At 41.5% G+C, this 19,862-nt stretch overlaps 1 protein-coding gene and 1 pseudogene across 1 annotated transcript; both read left to right on the forward strand.

Annotated features, from left to right (window-relative positions):
* Nucleotides 8,302-9,241, forward strand: LOC108637094 (annotated as a pseudogene).
* On the forward strand, nt 18,924-19,862 carry LOC102171345 (olfactory receptor 1J4-like). The gene has a single exon (XM_005687105.2). It carries the CDS (start codon nt 18,924-18,926, stop codon nt 19,860-19,862), a length of 939 nt encoding a protein of 312 aa, XP_005687162.2.

Genomic DNA, 19,862 nt, shown 5'->3' on the forward strand with positions numbered 1-19,862 from the left:
CAGTCACTAAATCCTCTTATTGCAGCCGTGAGCACAGTGAGATATATCTCCTAAAATTATTGCATGGTTGGCAACTTTGTGTAGCTTCAAATGAATATACATTCTGCTGTCATGTTGTAGTGCTGTTAATATGCCAACAAAGTCCAGTTTGTTACTTGGACTCTCAAATATTCTTTATCTTCAATTTTTCCTGCTTGTGCACCATCTCTCATAAAATATGTGGAAAATGGTATGCAAAACATTTTTATACTGTGTTGTTGAGGACACACAGATTTAGAATCATGATCTACTCCTGGTGGGCTAATTCTTGTTGGATGCATTAGCTTCAAGCTGATTGTGAACATCTCTTTTCAACTCCATATCCTTGGAAGAAAAGTTATGACCAACCTAGATAGCATATTCAAAAGCAGAGACATTACTTTGCCAAGTAAGGTCTGTCTAGTCCAGGCTATGGTTTTTCCTGTGGTCATGTATGGATGTGAGAGTTGGACTGTGAAGAAGGCTGAGCACTGAAGAATTGATGCTTTTGAACTGTGGTGTTGGAGAAGACTCTTGAGAGTCCCTTGGACTGCAAGGAGATCCAACCAGTCCATTCTCAAGGAGATCAACCCAGGGATTTCTTTGGAAGGAATGATGCTGAAGCTGAAGCTCCAGTACTTTGGCCACCTCATGCGAAGAGTTGACTCATTGGAAAAGACTCTGATGCTGGGAGGGATTGGGGGCAGGAGGAGAAGGGGACGACCGAGGATGAGATGGCTGGATGGCATCACGGACTCGATGGACGTGAGTCTGAGTGAACTCCGGGAGATGGTGATGGACAGGGAGGCCTGGTGTGCTGTGATTCATGGGGTCGCAAACAGTCAGACATGACTGAGTGACTGAAATGAACTGAACTGAACTGATTCAGTGACAACATGCTGGCGGATTGAAGTCAGCCATAATGGGGATAATCACACTATGGAAACTGGCAAATGCTACAAAGCAAGTTTCTCCTACAATAGAGAGCAATTTGTATTCATTTAATAGTACTCTTGCCTGGAAAATCCCATGGATGGAGGAGCCTGGGAAGCTGTAGTCCATGGGGTCGTTAAGAGTCGGACATGACTGAACGACTTCACTTTCACTTTTCACTTTCATGCTTTGGAGAAGGAAATGGCAACCCACTCCAGTATTCTTGCCTGGAGAATCCCAGGGACGGGGAAGCCTGGTGGGCTGCTGTCTGTGGGGTCGCACAGAGTCGGACACGACTGAAGCGACTTAGCAGCAGCAGCAGCAGCAGCAACAATACACCACTGCATTTATAATTAAGAGACATTTCTCTTTAGCAATGGCTCCTAACTTAATGTTTCATTTACTTCTGATGTTAGTATAGATATACTAGCTTTTTTTTTTAGTGTTTACATGGTACTTTTCCCATCATTTTAAACTTTGTTATGTTCTTCTATCTGTAAAGTGTCAGTTGTTAACAGTGTGAAGTTGGGGTTTGTTCTTTTATGTAGATTGGTAATCATTTCTGGAGAATTTCTCTCTTAACATCTAATCTAATCTAATCAGAGTGTACTTGAAGTTATATTTTTCATATTTCTATACATTTTCTTCTTTTATTTTTTGTCTGCACTATGTGCAGGATGACATGTAGGATCCTAGTTCCCTAACCAGAGATCATCGAATCTATGCTCCCTACACTGGGGGCATAGAGTCCTAACCAACAGACCACCAAGGAAATCCCTGCATTTCTACATGGCTTCTAGTTGAGATATCTGATTTCGTATTTATTGTCTCTTCTCCTTCTCTCTTTTGGTTAATTAAATATATATTTTATTATTCCGTTTCCCCTCTGCTAACCTATTAATCATATGTCGTTATTAATTTATAATTCTTTTCTGTACTTTATGTGGAGACTGTGTCTTGCTTTTTCTTTAAAAAACCTTTTATTGTAGTATAATGCTTACAACCCCCAAATTTACCATTTTAACCATTTGAGGTACAGTTAGATAGCATTTGGTACATTTATCACTGCTATCTTATTCTAGGGCTTCAAAGGAAACTTTGTGGAACATCACGCAATTGAGCCCTTCAAAGCTATGCAAAAACAATGACAAAGATATCTATGAATCAATCTGGAAGGATTTCCAAGCTATATTATTTCATGAAAAAAGAAATATGGAAGACAGCATCTATAGCATGCTACTTCTTGTGTAAAAATAAAGGGAAAATAACATATACATGTAACTTCCCGCTGAGCAAGAAAAGAAGCACACAAAGAATAAATCAGAAGCTAATGAAACTGTTTACCTACAGGCGGTGGGTGGGTATGGGATAGGAAATGATGGAGTGATAGTATATGTATTTGTATAGTTTGATGATGTTACCATTTACCTAATAAAAATAAATAGAAGATGATGGAGAATAAAGCAAAGTAGAAAACAAAAAATACGCCTAACTGTGTTTCAAATTAATACCATAATTGGACTGAGGGGGGAATAAAATAATCAAGTAATTATTAAACACAGAATTTTGTCAATAAACTAGTCGTAGTAAAAAAAAAAATTAAGCAAGGTTTGAGCTGAAGTTAGTCTGTCATTAACAGTGGTTTGAGTTCAAGTGACATTACCTGTATTCAAAGATTTAGCAAATAAATAAACCTATTCTGGAAAAGGAAGTAATTCATCAGTTGCGGAAAGATGCCATGTACATTGAAAAGGAGAGGCTGGAAAGAACTCTATGGTGTCAAGCTAGAACTGGACATAAATCAACTTGAGCTCGTGGGTTTTAATATGTCTAAACAGACTGAAATTTGTCGGTTCCCATCCCACACAGTCAGTGGTATGGGGATCTCAAGGGCTAATACTGCTCTGTCTGGACCTTACTGTGATATATGGGGAGGCAGAGTCCATTGCTGAGTTCTTCAGAGATCAAGGGCATTCACCTCTCCTCGTCCTCATGAGCAGGCAGAGGGGTCGCTACCATGTCAGTGACATTAGGGACATCTTCTCCCAGCACTCCTGTGGCTCAGCCCTTTGGTCTCTGCAAGGATCCATCTCAAGAAAAAGGCGAGAAATTTGCCAGTTAGCTTGGTTGGATGCTTTTCTAACAAGAGGCTTGGGGCTGAGTCCCTGAGGCCTTCCTCCTATTGATAAAAATGAATCTTCCTGCTCATTGTTCTAGTTCTTGTAGTCAGGCATGGAAGGTGCTAAAGGTCCTTAGGTCATGGAGGTATAAGAAATGGGTATTTAGGTAGCAACCTGAGCCAGCAAGCATCAACGTCAATCCGAGCAAGGTGGGGAAGCATCTCTTTTCCTAGATATGTGCACTGATGTGAAGACTGGGAGAAAGAGAAAAGGTATGTTTACATTACTAGCGCAACCATGTGTTCACCGGTTCACACACTGACTAAATGGTGCTACCAGCCACGGGTGGCCATAAAATTAAAATAAAGTTACCTAAAATTAAAAACTTGGTTCTTTACTTGTACTAGCCTTATTTCAAGTCTTTGGTAGTCACATGAGGTTAGTGCTACTGTATTGGACAAAGCAGATGTAGAATATTCCCACCATTGTAGAAAGTCTTTTAATGGGCTGATAGCAGACCATGGAGAGCTGGAATTCTCCTGCACTGCATGGGTGTGTGCTTGTGTGGGTGTGTGTAAGTTATTTGTGTGTTGCTGCTGCTGCTGCTGCTGCTAAGTCGCTTCAGTCGTGTCCGACTCTGTGTGACCCCGTAGACGGCAGCCCACCAGGCTCCCCCGTCCCTGGGATTCTCCAGGCAAGAACACTGGAGTGGATTGCCATTGCCTTCTCCTATTTGTGTGTTGGGTTTGACTATATGTGATTCAGCGTGTGTAGTGGAGTTTCTCTATGTGTGTGTTTGATTTGTGAGCTGCCTGGATGTAGTCTTAGCATGTTTGTTTAAAACAGATTTTTTGGTGTGATAGTTATACAATACCATACATATTGAAAGTATACAATCTGAGGAGTTTGGACATGTGAAGTCATCACCACAATCAAGTAATTGACATGTCTATCTCCTCTAAAAATTTCCTTGTGTCCTTTTTTTGTGGTAGAAAACTTAACAGAGTTTTCATTACCACTTTGTGGCCACAAAGTGGTAATTAAAACTCTTTTAATGAGTTTTTAAGTGCTAATATAGAATTTTTGGCTCTAGGCAATGTGCTGTATAGCAGGACTCTAGAACTAATTCATTTTGCATAAATGTGACTTGATATCATTTAAATAACAACACTACATTTTCCCCTATTTTCCTCTCCAGCGCTTGATAATCTCCATTTATTCTCTGCTTCTATGAATTTCTTAAACTGAAATCATGCAGTAATTTTCCTTGTAAGACTGGCTTATTTCACTTAGCATAATGTTTTCCAAGTTCATCCCCATTGTAAAAAATGTCAGAATTTCCTTTTATAAGGGCAAAATAATATTACATTGTATGTCTATGCCATATTTTATTTATCCATTCACCTGTCAATGGACATTCGGGTTGTTTCCATAACTTAACTATTGTGAACAGTACAGCAATACACATGGGAATGTAGAAATATCTTTGAGATCCTGATTTCTGTTCTCTCTGATATATACTCAGAAGTGGGATCACTGGATCATATGGTAGTTCTGTTTTTAATGTTTTGGGGAAACTCCATACTGTTTTCCATAGCAGCTGTACCACTTACATCCACACCAACAGTGTAGAAGGGTTTTGTTTTCATGGTTTTTAAGTTGTGTAATGACAAAGTATTTCATTTTAAAGGTGTATGTAAGTTGGTCTGAATCCATCAAAGGCTGTACACTTTTGTCTAAGATAGTCTGCTGCTGCTGCTAAGTCGCTTCAATCATGTCTGATTCTGTGCAGTCCCATAGATGGCAGCTGGGTTGCCATTTCCTTCCCCAATCTAAGATAGTCAGAGAGGGTCAAAAAGAAGCACCTTGTTACTCTGTGTGTCTGTTTTTGTGTACAGCACCCTCACAATCTAATTCTCCTCTCCTTGAATGAGTGTAGAGCAGAGTGGGCTAAGTGACTTAGAAACATGTGTTTGCATTTGACCTGAGGAGATAGTCTTGCAGCCTGACTCTTCTTCAGGACGTAAACAGGCAGCTCTAAACAAAGTCCTCTTTATGCTAAGTTTGTGGCAGTTCGTCCTGGTGGCTTGAAGATATCAAACTTCTCCAGGGCCCCAAGTTTTCTTCATCGACATTTAATTATTTCCATATTTCCACTTTGGGGGACATGATGGGTTAATTCTGGAATCTTGTCTAGTTAACCCGATGACTGTGAATTCTGATGCAACTTCTTGGTCCTACAGCATCTGTAATGTCTTGGCTCTCTGGCCACACATTGAGCAAATTCTCATGTCACTCACTTTGGTTGTATGCTCAGAGCTCACTCAAGCATTTAAAAACATTGGAGATGGAAGGGAAGAGAGAGACAGTGGTACATATGAAAGCAATTATGTGTGAGTACAGTTTTCATTCCTAAGAAAGGCAATGCCAAATAATGCTCAAACTACCACACAATTGCACTCATCTCACATGCTAGTAAAGTAATGCTCAAAATTCTCCAAGTCAGACTTCAGCAATACGTGAACTGTGAACTCCCTGATGTTCAAGCTGGTTTTAGAAAAGGCAGAGGAACCAGAGATCAAATTGCCAACATCCGCTGGATCAGGGAAAAAGCAAGAGAGTTCCAGAAAAACATCTATTTCTGCTTTATTGACTATGCCAAAGCCTTTGACTGTGTGGATCACAATAAACTGTGGAAAATTCTGAAAGAGATGGGAATACCAGACCACCTAACCTGCCTCTTGAGGAATCTGTATGCAGGTCAGGAAGCAACAGTTAGAACTGGACATGGAACAACAGACTGGTTCCAAATAGGAAAAGTAGTACATCAAGGCTGTATATTGTCACCCTGCTTATTTAACTTATATGCAGAGTACATCATGAGAAATGCTGGACTGGAAGAAACACAAGCTGGAATCACGATTGCCGGGAGAAATATCAATAACCTCAGATATGCAGATGACACCACCCTTATGGCAGAAAGTGAAGAGGAACTAGACAGCCTCTTGATGAAAGTGAAAGAGGAGAGTGAAAAAATTGACTTAAAGCTCAACATTCAGAAAACGAAGATCATAGCATCTGGTCCCATCACTTCATGGGAAATAGATGGGGAAACAGTGGAAACAGTGTCAGACTTTATTTTTGGGGGCTCCAAAATCACTGTAGATGGTGACTGCAGCCATGAAATTAAAAGATGCTTACTCCTTGGAAGAAAAGTTATGACCAATCTAGATAGCATATTCAAAAGCAGAGACATTACTTTGCTGACTAAGGTTCGTCTAGTCAAGGCTATGGTTTTTCCTGTGGTCATATATGGATGTGAGAGTTGGACTGTGAAGAAGGCTGAGCACCGAAGAATTGATGTGTTTGAACTGTGGTGTTGGAGAAGACTCTTGAGAGTCCCTTGGACTGCAAGGAGATCCAACCAGTCCATTCTCAAGGAGATCAACCCTGGGATTTCTTTGGAAGGAATGATGCTAAAGCTGAAGCTCCAGTACTTTGGCCACCTCATGCCAAGAGTTGAGTCATTGGAAAAGACTCTGATGCTGGGAGGGATTGGGGGCAGGAGGAGAAGGGGACGACTGAGGATGAGATGGCTGGATGGCATCACTGACTCGATGGATGTGAGTCTGTGTGAACTCCGGGAGATGGTGATAGACAGGGAGGCCTGGCGTGATGCGATTCATGGGGTTGCAGAGAGTCGGACATGACTGAGTGACTGAACTGAACTGATGCTCATTTGCTCAGTCATTCAGTCATGTCCAACTCTTTGTGACCCCATGGACTGTAGCCCCTCAAACTCCTCTGTCCATGGGCTTCTCCAGGCAAGAATACTGGAGTAGGTTGCCCTTTCATCCTCCAGAGGATCTTCCTGACCCAGGGATCAAACTGGCATCTCCTCTGCCTCCTGCATTGACAGGCAGGTTTATGAAGGCAGTTATTAGCGTATACTGGAAAATTTATTAAAATTGCAGTGAGTCAAGTGCTGTGGATGCATTCATCTTCAGGAACCATGGTTCTTTCTTGATGGCCTCCTCATATCTTTGTTATCATCAGTTCCTGACCTGGGATCTTGGTTATTCATCCTGCCTAAATAAGTAATTGATTTATTTAGTTTTGGAGTCACTCTCCTTTGATTGCTTCTCTTTAGTCAATGCTTTAATATCCCTTGTGGCATTTTTTTGAACATAGACATTTTTTATTGTGGTAAATATATATACAACATAAAAATTACTGTTTCAATGGTTTTTGAGTGTACAGTTCAATGACATTAAGTACATTCACCTTATTATACAATCATCACCACCATCCTCCTCTAGAGCTTTCTTAACTTTCTAAACTGAATCTCTGTTTCCACTGAATAATAATTCCTCACTTTTCTCTCCCACACAAGTCCCAGGCAACCACCAACCACCATTCTACTTTTTGTCTCTATGAATATGACTATTCTAAGGTCTCGTATAAGTGGAATCATATAGAATTTACACTTTTGTGACTGGCTGATTTTACTTAGCATAACATCGTCAACATCTTGTTGTAGCATGTGTTAGGATTTCTTTCCTTTTTAAGGCTGAATAATATTCCATTGTACGTAAAGGCCACTTTTTTTAATCCATTCATTTGGAAATGAACACAGATTGTTTCCATCTTTCAGCTACTGTGAGTAATGCTGTTTTATGCGTAGGTGTACTAATATCTCTTTGGCCTATGCTTTCAATTATTTTGGATATATTATTAGAAGTGAAGTTTCTGGATCATATTCTATGTTTTAAGTTTCTGAGGAACTGCTATAATATGTGTGTGTATGTGTGGGGGTGGGGTATGGGTTTGTGTACAGGACAGACACAAATACATAAACAGCAGTCTGGCTATAAAGTCATGGAAGAGACTGTGTCTTATTTATTATTCTCCTTATGTCTCTCATGGTGTTTCCACTATGTTAAAAAAATGAACTCTCCTGATTTCCATTGAAGAGTTTGATTGATGTTTGCTTTATTGATGTTTGATTGATGTCTCCAAGTGAATGTGTCAATGTTCAGATAGATTCCATTTTCATTGTTCTCCTCAGACTGGATGAGCCTCAATGTGTGAGCAAAATACAGTGAGATTTGTCTGTATATTGACACAGCCACTGGGAGAAATTGGTAATGTATGGTAATTGCTATGCTCAGTATGTCCAAGTTCCTGACATTTCCCATTTCTGTTCATCCCCAGCAGAGATAAGAAGAGCATGAGGCCTGAGAATCAGAGCCACGTGTCCGAGTTCCTCCTCCTGGGGCTCCCCATCCAGCCAGAGCAGCGGGGCGTGTTCTCCGCCTTGTTCCTGGGCGTGTACCTGACCACGGTGCTGGGCAGCCTGCTCATCATTCTGCTCATCAGGTTGAACCCTCGCCTCCACACCCCCATGTACTTCTTCCTCAGCCACTTGGCCCTCACTGATGTCTCATTTTCATCTGTCACTGTTCCTAAGATGCTGATAAACATGCAAACCCAGGATCAATCCATCCCCTATGCAGGGTGCATAGCGCAGATGTATTTTTTCTTACTTTTTGGCTGCATTGATGACCTTCTTCTTGTAGTGATGGCTTATGACAGGTACGTGGCCATCAGTCACCCTCTCCACTACACCACCATCATGAGGGAGGGGCTGTGTATGTTTCTGCTGGCTGGATCCTGGCTCCTCTCTTGTGTCAGTGCCCTGTCCCACACCATCCTCCTGGCTCAGCTGTCCTTCTGTGCGGACAACATCATCCCACATTTCTTCTGTGACCTTGCTGCCCTGCTCAAGCTCTCCTGCTCAGACACCTCTCTCAATGAGCTGGTCATATTCACTGCAGGGACTGCAGTTGTCCTTCTTCCACTGAGTGGCATCCTGGTCTCTTATGGTCTCATTGGGGCCTCCATCCTGAGGGTCCCTTCTACCAAGGGGCTCTGCAAAGCCCTGTGCACCTGTGGCTCCCACCTCTCTGTGGTGTCTCTATTCTGTAGAACCACTATGGCACTTACTTTCCACCTCATCAGGCAAGTCCAATGACACAGACATGATTGCCTCACTGATGTACACAGCGGTGACCCCCATGCTGAACCCCTTCATCTACAGCCTGAGGAACAGAGACATGGAATTGGCTCTGGGAATTCTTTTCAGAAGCAATAATCTTTTCATCCAGTGAGAATCACCTAACCATGTTCTTTTTTTTTTTTACCCACTGACCTTGTCAGACATATCCTCTTGAAAAGTTGTGTGTTGACCACACGTCTCTAGCATCTTCCCAATTGCCCTTTAAGTGGTCACAATGTTATTGGATGAATTCCTTTCACATTAGTCATATCTATTGCCCATTTATTCTTCCATAATCCTCAATATGGCATTGCCTACAACACACATGCAACTTGTGGTCTTCAAAGCCCCCAACTCCTTATTAGTGAGATATGTGACTTATGGTTCTGAATATGCTGCACTATTGTTTTATCTTCCTGAAAAAAGACTTCAGATAACAACACACACCAACCATCACTCTCAAAAGGAAAACATGATGCTGACATTTTATACTTCCGTTTTAACGATGAAACCAGGTTTGTTTTAGGCTAAGATTAGACGCATGAAACACAATTCTATTTTGGACCAAGCTATACATTTTCATATCCTGAGTTTCTGATCTCGAGGTGGTAGATGGTCAGGATTCTCAAATATGTTATAGCACTTTACTTTTCTATGGGGAACATTTGGAATCTCAAGTAGAACCAGTTTAAGTTTTGTGTAATATTCTTTTGCTAGGTTAAAGAACCATCCTTAGTAATAGGTGATGTAACTTTTCTTTATAATCTGCAGTTTCTATCTGTTGAAATAAATGAGATGTAAACCAACTTCATATTTCTTCTTTCTTGTCTAGTGTTTTTCAGAGCTACAAATATTAAGTTTCTCACATTCAGTTTTAGTAAAGTCCAGAATGCTTACCTTCTCAATGTAGTATCTAGTTATAAAGTAGTTTTGATGGTTTGCTTAAACGGAAGTAAACTTTAATTTTACTGTGGTTCTGACAATAGGGAACCACAGAGTAGTCAATCAAAATGCCAAATTTCCCCATTCTAGGAAGACTATAATTTTTCCCTCTAAATTGGATTTTGTGTTGAGAACAGCCTTCAGCTGTCTGATTAATTTTAGTCTGGGAAAATGAGTGTTGTCTTTTTCCCAAACAGAGGTCTCACTTCTAATAGGAAAAAATTAAATGCATAAATTTACAATTTTTGCACACAAAAATATTTACTGCATGGCACTATATACCAGGCAATTTTCTACTTTCTGGGAACACAGGTTAAAAAAATTGATCCCCTTTTAGGCTTTTTATTATAGCACTCCTGATTCTGCTCATCACACTCCCCCCCCTTTTTTTAATAGCAGTTTTGAACTAACACACCATAAGCTTTACTAATTCTTTAATTGTTATTTTTAATTGCTTCTTAACTGGAATGTGAGCTCTATGGAAGGTGGTTTTTGTGTCTGAAATAAATCCTAAGTTTTGCCTGTAGCCAAAAGCTTCTGTGAATAATGGAGGCATAAAAAGGGAGGGCAAGCATGCTGGGGATGGGATTCATAATTTAACATTGTATGGTCCAGGAGGTAGAGCTTCTTGGAAAGATAACAAGCAAACAAGACATTAGTGAGGACAGGTAAGCCAACCAGGGCAGGTATCTGGGTAAAAGTATTCCAAGCATGGACAGCCACACCTAGAAATACTCTGAGGTGAGAGGGTGCCTGGCCTGTTCCAGGGACATTAAGGGACCTGTACAGCTGGACATGGCTGAGTTGGGTAGAGATGGTAGGCAATAAGCTTAGAGATATCGGAGGGTCAGATTTGTAGGGCACTTAAGGTTATAGCAAGTGTATTAGTCAAGGTTCACTAGGGAAATAGAACAAATGGGGTGTGTGTATGTGTGTGTGTGTGTGTGTGTGTGTGTGTGTGTGTGTGTGTGTAGAAAGAGTATTATTAGAATTGGTTCATGTAATTGTAGACACTAGCAAGTCCAAAGTTTGCAGGGTCGGTTGGCAGCCTGGAAATTCATGGAAAAGTTATAGTTTGAGTCTGAAAGTATTCTGAGAATAGACTTGCCTCTTTTTTCGGCGGGGGTGGGGGCGGTGCGGTGTCAGTTTTTCTCTTAAGGCCATCAGCTGATTCGATGAGACCCACCTGCATTACGGAGGACAATCTGCTTTATCAGTGTCCGAGAATTTAAATGTTAATTTCATCCAAAAAAATAGCTTCATGGAAACATCTAGAGTTGTATTTGACCAAATATCTGGGTCCTTCAGCCTAGCCAAGTTGACACATAAAATTAACTATTATAGTGGACTTTCTGGTTTTCAGTCTGAGGATTTGGGAGCCCTTATATAAAGGGATTCGATAGAGAAATAACAGGACCACACCTGTTTTTTTTTTTTTTTTTTTTTTTTACTGTTTCTTTAAAAACACCAATTTGGGGGGGGGGTGTAAGTGGTATACAATAAACTTTGTATGTCTAATGTACACTATTTGACTAATTTTGACATTTGTGTACGCCCATAAAACTATCACTGCAGACCATGAAGATCATGAGTTCTCCTGGCACCTACCCTACTTTTCTCTCTGCTCGTCTCATCTGTCCTCAGGGGAAACACTGATCTGTTTCTGTCACATGGATTCGTTTGCATCTTCTGGGCTTCCCTGATAGCTCAGTTGGTAGAGAATCTGCCTGCAATGCAGGAGACCCCGATTCAATTCCTGGGTTGGGAAGATCTGCTGGAGAAGGGATAGACTACCCATTCCAATATTCTTGGGCTTCCTTTGTGGCTAAGCTGGTAAAGAATCAGCCTGCAATGCAGGAGACCTGGATTCGATCCCTGGCTTGGGAAGATCCCCTAGAGAAGGGAAAGGCTATCCACTCCAGTATTCTGGCCTGGAGAATTCCATGAACAGTATAGTCCATGGGGTCACAAAGAGTAGGACATGACTGACTTAAAGAAAAAAGAAAGGAAAAAAAAGAAATTAATTTAAGTGGAATCGTACAGTTTGTATTATTTTCTTGCTGCCTTCTTTCACTCAGTGTAAGCATTTTGAGATTCATTCATGTGGTACTATATATCAACAGTTTATTTACAAAAATTGGTAATAGTATTCCATTGCATGGATATACCACAGCTTTTTTGATGGATATATGGGCTATTTCCAGTTTTGGCTATTAAATACAGTTGTTATGAACATTCTTGTATAAATCTATGTATAGATGTATACATTCTTTTTCTCTGGACAAATACCTAGTCCCATGGTAGGTACAATAACCTCAAGTTGCAAACTTCCAAGGATGCAAATGTGTCCCTTTATGTAAGTTGTTATATTGTAGTATTGTCCTTTTCAAGGTACTGTTCTATAAGATTAAAAATGTTTTCTTTACTTTTTTGTGTTTATTTGTCTTTTATGTATTATTTGTGTGAAAACTATTATAAACTTATTACAGTACTGTACTCTACAGCTGATTGTGTTAGTTGGGTACCTATGCTAACTCTGTTGGGCTTGTGAGCAAATTGAACTAACAAACGCACTCTCAGAAGAGAACTTGTTCATATGTAAGGAACTTACTGTATATTTTAACTTTTTTCCCCACTTCACTACTTTTATTTTTTTTAATTTTTATTGGAGTATAGTTGATTTACAATGCTATATTAGTTCCTGCTCTATAACAGTGAATCAGGTATATGTATATCCAGCGCTTTAGATTCTTTTCCCATACAGGTCATTACAGAACATTGAGTAGAGTTCTCTGTGCTATGCAGTAGGTCCTTATTAGTTATCTATTTTGGTATATGTTTAGCTTTTAAAGAAAATTTCAAACGGTCTCATACTTCCACAATCAATGTATGAGAGTTAAAATTCTGTCATACCTTCAGTGACACTTGATAGCAGTGGTCCTTTCCATTTAGCCATTTCCATTTTAGCCATTCTAATAGGTGTGCAATGGTGTAAACGAGTTTACAGATCTGGAGTCACTTGATTGGAGGGATATCTGGGTTTCTGTGAAAAATAACCCTGTAACACTAGGTCTTTTCTGAACTTCATCATTCTCCCTAACTCTGTGCCTGATTTTTATCAGGCACTTTTGACCATTTATCTCCTATCCATTTTGCATTAATATTTTTTTTTCTGCACCACTCCTACTTGGGTGTGTATTTCACAAAAGGGATATCTGTTGATATTATTCATAGTTATGTCTCCAGAGCATGCATTAGTGTTTACTCTTATGAGAGCCTTAATGAACTGTGGTGTTGGAGAAGACTCTTGAGAGTCCCTTGGACTGCAAGGAGATCCAACCAGTCCATTCTGAAGGAGATCAGCCCTGGGATTTCTTTGGAAGGAATGATGCTAAAGCTGAAACTCCAGTACTTTGGCCACCTCATGCGAAGAGTTGACTCATTGGAAAAGACTCTGATGCTGGGAGGGATCGGGGGCAGGAGGAGAAGGGGACAAGAGAGGATGAGATGGCTGGATGGCATCACTGACTCGATGGACGTGAGTCTGAGTGAACTCCGGGAGTTGGTGATGGACAGGGAGGCCTGGTGTGCTGCAGTTCATGGGGTCGCAAAGAGTCGGACACAACTGAGCGACTGAACTGAACTGAACTGAAAAACTACCTAGTATGCATGAACTCGGTGATAAAGACATTGACAATAAACCTTAATATTTGTCAAGCTTTCAATAAAACTCATTTATGCATCCTTCAAATTGACATGAAGAGAACGATTATTCTAGTTTGAAGGAACTGAATCTGAGCTCTCTGATAACTTGCTCAGTCTTGCTCTCTTACTAGGGGGAGAGCCCTGAGTCTTTTTCAAAGTTGTAGATTCATTTCCCCTACTCCTGAACAAGGCACAGACTATACCCTAGAGAACCTCACAGAAGAGTGAGAAGACCTGTACATTTTAAGGGACTTTGTGTTCCAACAGAGGCCTGTGTAGATGTTAGGAAGCCTGCAGAAAGAAGCTTGCTGAGATTGTAAGAACTGTGTGTACCATACATCAGTAGAGAGAAGCTGAACTCACGATGCAGAGGCCACAGGGAATGGGGGAACCTCTGCCTCCCAGCTGAGACTTGTCCAGAAGCCCAAGGTACCACTGACTTTAGGGACAATTTCTCCTGTGGCTCCAGGTAGAGCTCAGCCCCTCTGCACTCCAAGTATACTCCCTCCTGAGCGGCCAGGAGAAAGCTGGGCAATTAGCCCCCAGTTGACTGCTTCTCTAGTCAGGGATTGGTGGCTGTTTCCCTCTGGGGTTTCTTTTTGATGAGTCAAAAGAGACCTTCTTGTTTTACAGACTCTCATGTCTGTAAAGGTCCTCAGGCCACCAAGGTTTGCTCTTTTTCTTTGGATGCTGGGTCTTTTGGGCAGAAAGTGAGGATTCAGGTAACAGAAAGAAGTGGAAGGTATCTGAAGGTAGCTCAGGAGGAGCCCAGAAATCTCCACAGTCGTGCATGTGTGTCTGTGTGCAAATGTGTGCATCTGTGACCATGAGGGACACTGCATGTATCTGTGTATGTGTTGTGTTGTATAACTATGTGCGTTTGTGTAGCTGGATTTCCAGAGAAGCTGGAAATTTCCTATCAGTGTGCTCATTTGGCTTGCGTTCTTTGCTTGTGTGCTGTGTGTAATACCTTCTGCATGGCTCATGATTCAAATATAAATAACCTCTTGGACTGCAGTGTCTGTGTAGAGGATGCTTGAGAGTTCTCTCTGTGTAGCTGAATACATGTGCCTTTTGTTTGTGAGTTTTCCTGACTCACATCCTGACTGTATTCACCTATTAATAGTTTGAGTATGTGCGTGTGTGTGTGTGTGTGTGTGTGTGTGTGTGTGTGTACAATTGTGCTCAGTCATGTCTGACTGTTTGCAACCCCATGGACTGTAGCCCACCAGGCTCCTCTGTTCATGGGATTTTCAAGGCAAGAAAGTTTTCTCTACTTTCCAGATATAAATAAACACTGGTGGACTGAACAAAATTGAAGGCAAGTAAAAACCATTTACAGACTAAAGTACTGCAGGAATATGAGTGTTGACAGTTATCTGAGTAGAAGACTTCATCAGATCTTGAAATAACACATCTTAAGTTCCTGGCTATTTTCTCTAACTAAAGAGAGACAGAGAAATAGTAGAGTCATAGGAATAGATGTTCCAATAAATTAAAAAAAAACACACAAGAAATGATTGTGACTATAGAAGCTACCGTATGAACATGCTAGCTTCCTACTCCTTCTGAGTGTGTTGACAATGAAGCTGAATAACACCTACCTCTTAGGACTGTTGAAAAAAATTAGTGAAGCTATTATCCAAAAATATATTAGTCTGGCACAGTGTTCATTAAATGTCAATAATTATCCAGTGTGAAGATCAATATTGGGGAATCACGAATGGTCAATCAGGCAACTAAATTCTAATAGACCCTTCCAATTCTTCAGTATCTCCTAGCTCTCAGATCCCAGATCTCAGGTGTCTTCCTACCTATGAACACCCAGATCCGAGTCAACAGGAAGCACCAGAAATGTTTGAAGATACATGTACAGAAGGATGGTTTATTTCTTGACAAGAAGATAAACAAGACAATTAGTGATCAAAGGGAACATTTCAGGCAAAGATGGGCTCAATAAATAACAGAAACAGTATGGACTAAACAGAACCAGAAGATATTAAGAAGAGATGGAAAGAATACACAGAAGAACTGTACAAAAAATGTCTTAATGACCCAGATAATCATGATGGTGTGATCACTCACCTAGAGCCAGACATCCTGGAGTTGAAGTCAAGTGGGGTTTAGGAAGCATTACTCTGAACAAAGCTAGCAGAGATAATAGAATTCTGGCTGAGACATTTCAAATCCTAAAAGATGATGCTGTTAAAATGCTGCACTCAATATGTGAACAAATTTGCAAAACTCAGCAGTGGTCAAGGCACTGGAAAAGGCCAGTTTTCATTCCAATCCCAAAGAAGGGTAATGCCAAGTAATATTCAAACTACTGCACAATTGCACTCATTTCATATGCTTGCAAGGTCATGCTCAAAATTCTCTAAGCTAGGCTTCAACAGTACATGAACCAAGAACTTACAGATGTTCATTTGGATTTAGAAAAGGCAGAGGAACCAGAGATCAAATTGCCAACATACATTGGATCATAGAAAATGCAAGAGAGTTCCACAAAAACATCTACTGCTGCTTCACTGACTACACTTAAGCTTTTGACTGTGTAGATCACAGTAAAAGCTATGGAAAATTCTAAGAGAGATGGGAATACTAGGTCATATTACCTCCCTCCTGAGAAACCTATATGCAGGTCAAGAAGCAACAGTTAGAACTGGACATGGAAAAACAGACTGGTTCCAAATTGGGAAAGGAATATGTCAAGGCTGTATATTGTCACTCTTCTTATTTAACTTTTATGCAGAATGCCAGGCTGAATGAAGCACAAGCTGGAGTCAAGATTGCCAAGAGAAATATCAATAACCACAGATAGGCAGATGACACCACCCTAATGGCAGAAAGCAAAAAGGAACTAAAAAGCCTCTTGATGAAAGTGAAAGAGGAGAGTGAAAAAGCTGGCTTAAAACTCAACATTCAGAAACCAAAGATCATGGCATCTGGTCCCATCACTTCATGGCAAACAGATGGGGAAACAATGGAAACAGTGATGATTTTATTTTCTTGGGCTCCAAAATCACTGCAGACAGTGACTGCAGCCACGAAATTAAAAGACACTTGCTCCTTGGAAGAAAAGCTATGACAAACCTAGACAATGTATTAAAAGGAGAGGCATCACTTTGCTGACAAAGGTATATATAGTCGAAGCTATCATTTTCCAGTAGTCATGTATGGATGTAAGAGTTGACCCATAAAGAAACCTGAGTGCCAAAGAATTGAACTTTCGAACTGCGGTGCCAAAGAAGACTCCTGAGAGTCCCATAGACAGCAAGGAGATCAAACCAGTAAATCCTAAAGGAAATCAACCCTGAATATTCATTGGAAGGACTGATAGTGAAGCTGAAGCTCCAGTATTTTGGCCACCTGTTGAAAAGATCAATTCATTGGAAAAGATTGCTGGAAAAGATCGCAGGCAGGAGGAGAAGGGAGTGACAGAGGATGAGATATTTGGATAGCATCATCAACTCAACGGACATGAGTTTGAGCAAACTCTGGGAGATAGTGAAGGACAGGGAAGTCTTATTTACTGCAGTCCATGGTGTCGCAAAGAGTCGGACATGACTGAGTGACTGAAAAACAACAAAAATATGTTCCCCCAGGGAATTTATCCCACTAATAGGATCCAAACTCAGAAGTTCACCTTAAGAGTGTGAGAGCTCGGAGAGATGCAAATTGTAGGCCAGTTTCTTGGTCCTTGTGCTGATCATCTCATAATACTATTTTATTAAGTCCCTGAATTTGATACTGGGTTTTAAGATACTTATCCTGTCATAAAAGTAATCAATAAAATTTTGTATGTATCTTATGCAGGATTCTGCTCTTCAGTCAGTCAGTCAGTTCAGTCAGTCACTTCAGTTGCTCAGTCGTGTCCGACTCTTTGTGACCCCATGAATCGCAGCACGCCAGGCCTCCCTGTCCATCACCAACTCCCGTTCACTCAAACTCACGTCCATCTCATCCTCTGTCGTCCCCTTTTCCTCCTGCCCCCAATCCCTCCCAGCCTCAGAGTCTTTTCCAATGAGTCGACTGTTCGCATGAGGTGGCCAAAGTACTGGAGTTTCAGCTTTAGCATCATTCCTTCCAAAGAACACCGAGGGCTGATCTCCTTCAGGATGGACTGGTTGGATCTCCTTGTGCGTCATCGCAGCTGCCAGAGCTTGTGTGCCGTCACAGCCCTTCTGCTCTTAGATAATTAATTAACTAATTAATGTGCATTGGATTACAGCCCTCTGATTAACTCTGTGAATGTGTGATGTGTGATATTGGTATCTTAGCATTACAGAAGCACAGCAAGAGGCTGAGAGAGATTTAGCTTCCCAAGTCACACAGCTAGAAAGCAGTGCGGCCAGGATCGAGCATGAGGAATCTGGCTTCAGGTCCATAACATTAGTCAGTCCTTTGGCAGGTGTTCCTTAGAAGGTTAGTATCCAGACAGAAGAGGCCCTGTGCTCCCTGTTTATTCCGATATCTTGACTCATCTGATAAAGAATCCACCTGCAATGTGGGAGACCTGGGTTTGATCTCTGGGTTGGAAAGATCACCTGGAAAAGGGAACAGCCACCCACTCCAGTATTCTGGCCTGGAGCATTCCATGAACTGTATAGTCCATGGGGCCACAAAGAGTCAGACTCAGCTGAGCAATTTTCACTTTCTAGTCAAAAGCTTAGTGCCAGAAACATGGTTAATTAAAAAGAAAACCAAAGAATGAATTTACTCTGGTCTCCATCCAAATTAATCTATTGAGCATTGAGGATTTGTCACTTGCTCTGATAGCACTAGGTGATACAAGAAATTTAGGAGAAAATTCTTCTTCTCAATGAGTAAGTTAGAGACCTTAGTGTGTATGTGTGTTAGTCGCTCAGTTGTGTCTGACTCCTTGCAACGCCATGGACTGCAGCCTGCCAGGCTCCTCCATCCGTGGGATTTTCCAGGCAAGAATACTGGAGTGGATTGCCATTTCCTTCTCTAGGGTATCTTTCTAACCCAGAAACTGAACCCGGGTCTCTCGCATTGCAGGCAGACTCTTAACTGTCTGAGCCACCAGGGAAGCCAGAGAGACCTTAGTGTGGCAGCCTTAATCACAATATCAAAGCTTCTGACCTTTTCCCCTCTCCTTCATCCCCAGCAGACATGAGCAGACCATGAGGAAGGAGAACCAGAGCAGCGTGTCCGAGTTCCTCCTCCGGGGGCTCCCCATCCGGCCAGAGCAGCAGGGTGTGTTCTTTGCCCTGTTCCTGGGCGTGTACCTGACCACGGTGCTGGGCAACCTGCTCATCCTCCTGCTCATCAGGCTGGACCCTCGCCTCCACACCCCCATGTACTTCTTCCTCAGCCACTTGGCCTTCTCTGACATTTCCCTTTCCACTATCACAGTTCCAAAGATGCTGATGAACATGCATACTCAGCAACAATCCATCCCCTACGTGGAGTGCATTTCCCAGATGTATTTGTTCATACTTTTTGGCTGTCTTGACAACTTCCTTCTTGCAGTGATGGCATATGACAGGTACGTGGCCATATGTCAGCCACTTCACTACACCACTGTCATGAGGCAGGAGCTGTGTGTCTCATTGGTGGCTGTGTCCTGGTTCTTCTGTTGTATCCATGCCCTGTTGCACACCCTCCTCTTGGTCCAACTGTCCTTCTGTGCTGAAAATACCATCCCCAACTTCTTCTGTGACCTCCCTGCCCTCCTGAAGATGAGCTGCTCAGACATTTCCATCAATGAGCTGGTCATCTTTACTGAAGGAGGAATGCTGTTCATCTTGCCTCTGAGTAGCATCTTGGGCTCATATGTTCGTATAGGGACCATCATCCTGAGGGTCCCATCCACTAAGAGACTCTTTAAAGTCTTCTCCACCTGTGGCTCCCACCTCTTTGTGGTATCTTTATACTATGGGACACTTGCTGGTGCTTACTTCTTCTCCTCATTATGGAACTCCAATGACAAAGACATAATTGCTTCAGTCATATATACAGTGGTTACGCCCATGCTGAACCCCTTTATCTATAGCCTCAGAAACAGAGATATAAAACAAGCCCTAGAAATATTTGTCTTTAGGGGTAACTTCTTCAGATGA

The sequence above is a fragment of the Capra hircus genome, chromosome 11, assembly GCF_001704415.2.
Source record: "Capra hircus breed San Clemente chromosome 11, ASM170441v1, whole genome shotgun sequence".
Taxonomy (NCBI): Eukaryota; Metazoa; Chordata; class Mammalia; order Artiodactyla; family Bovidae; genus Capra; species Capra hircus.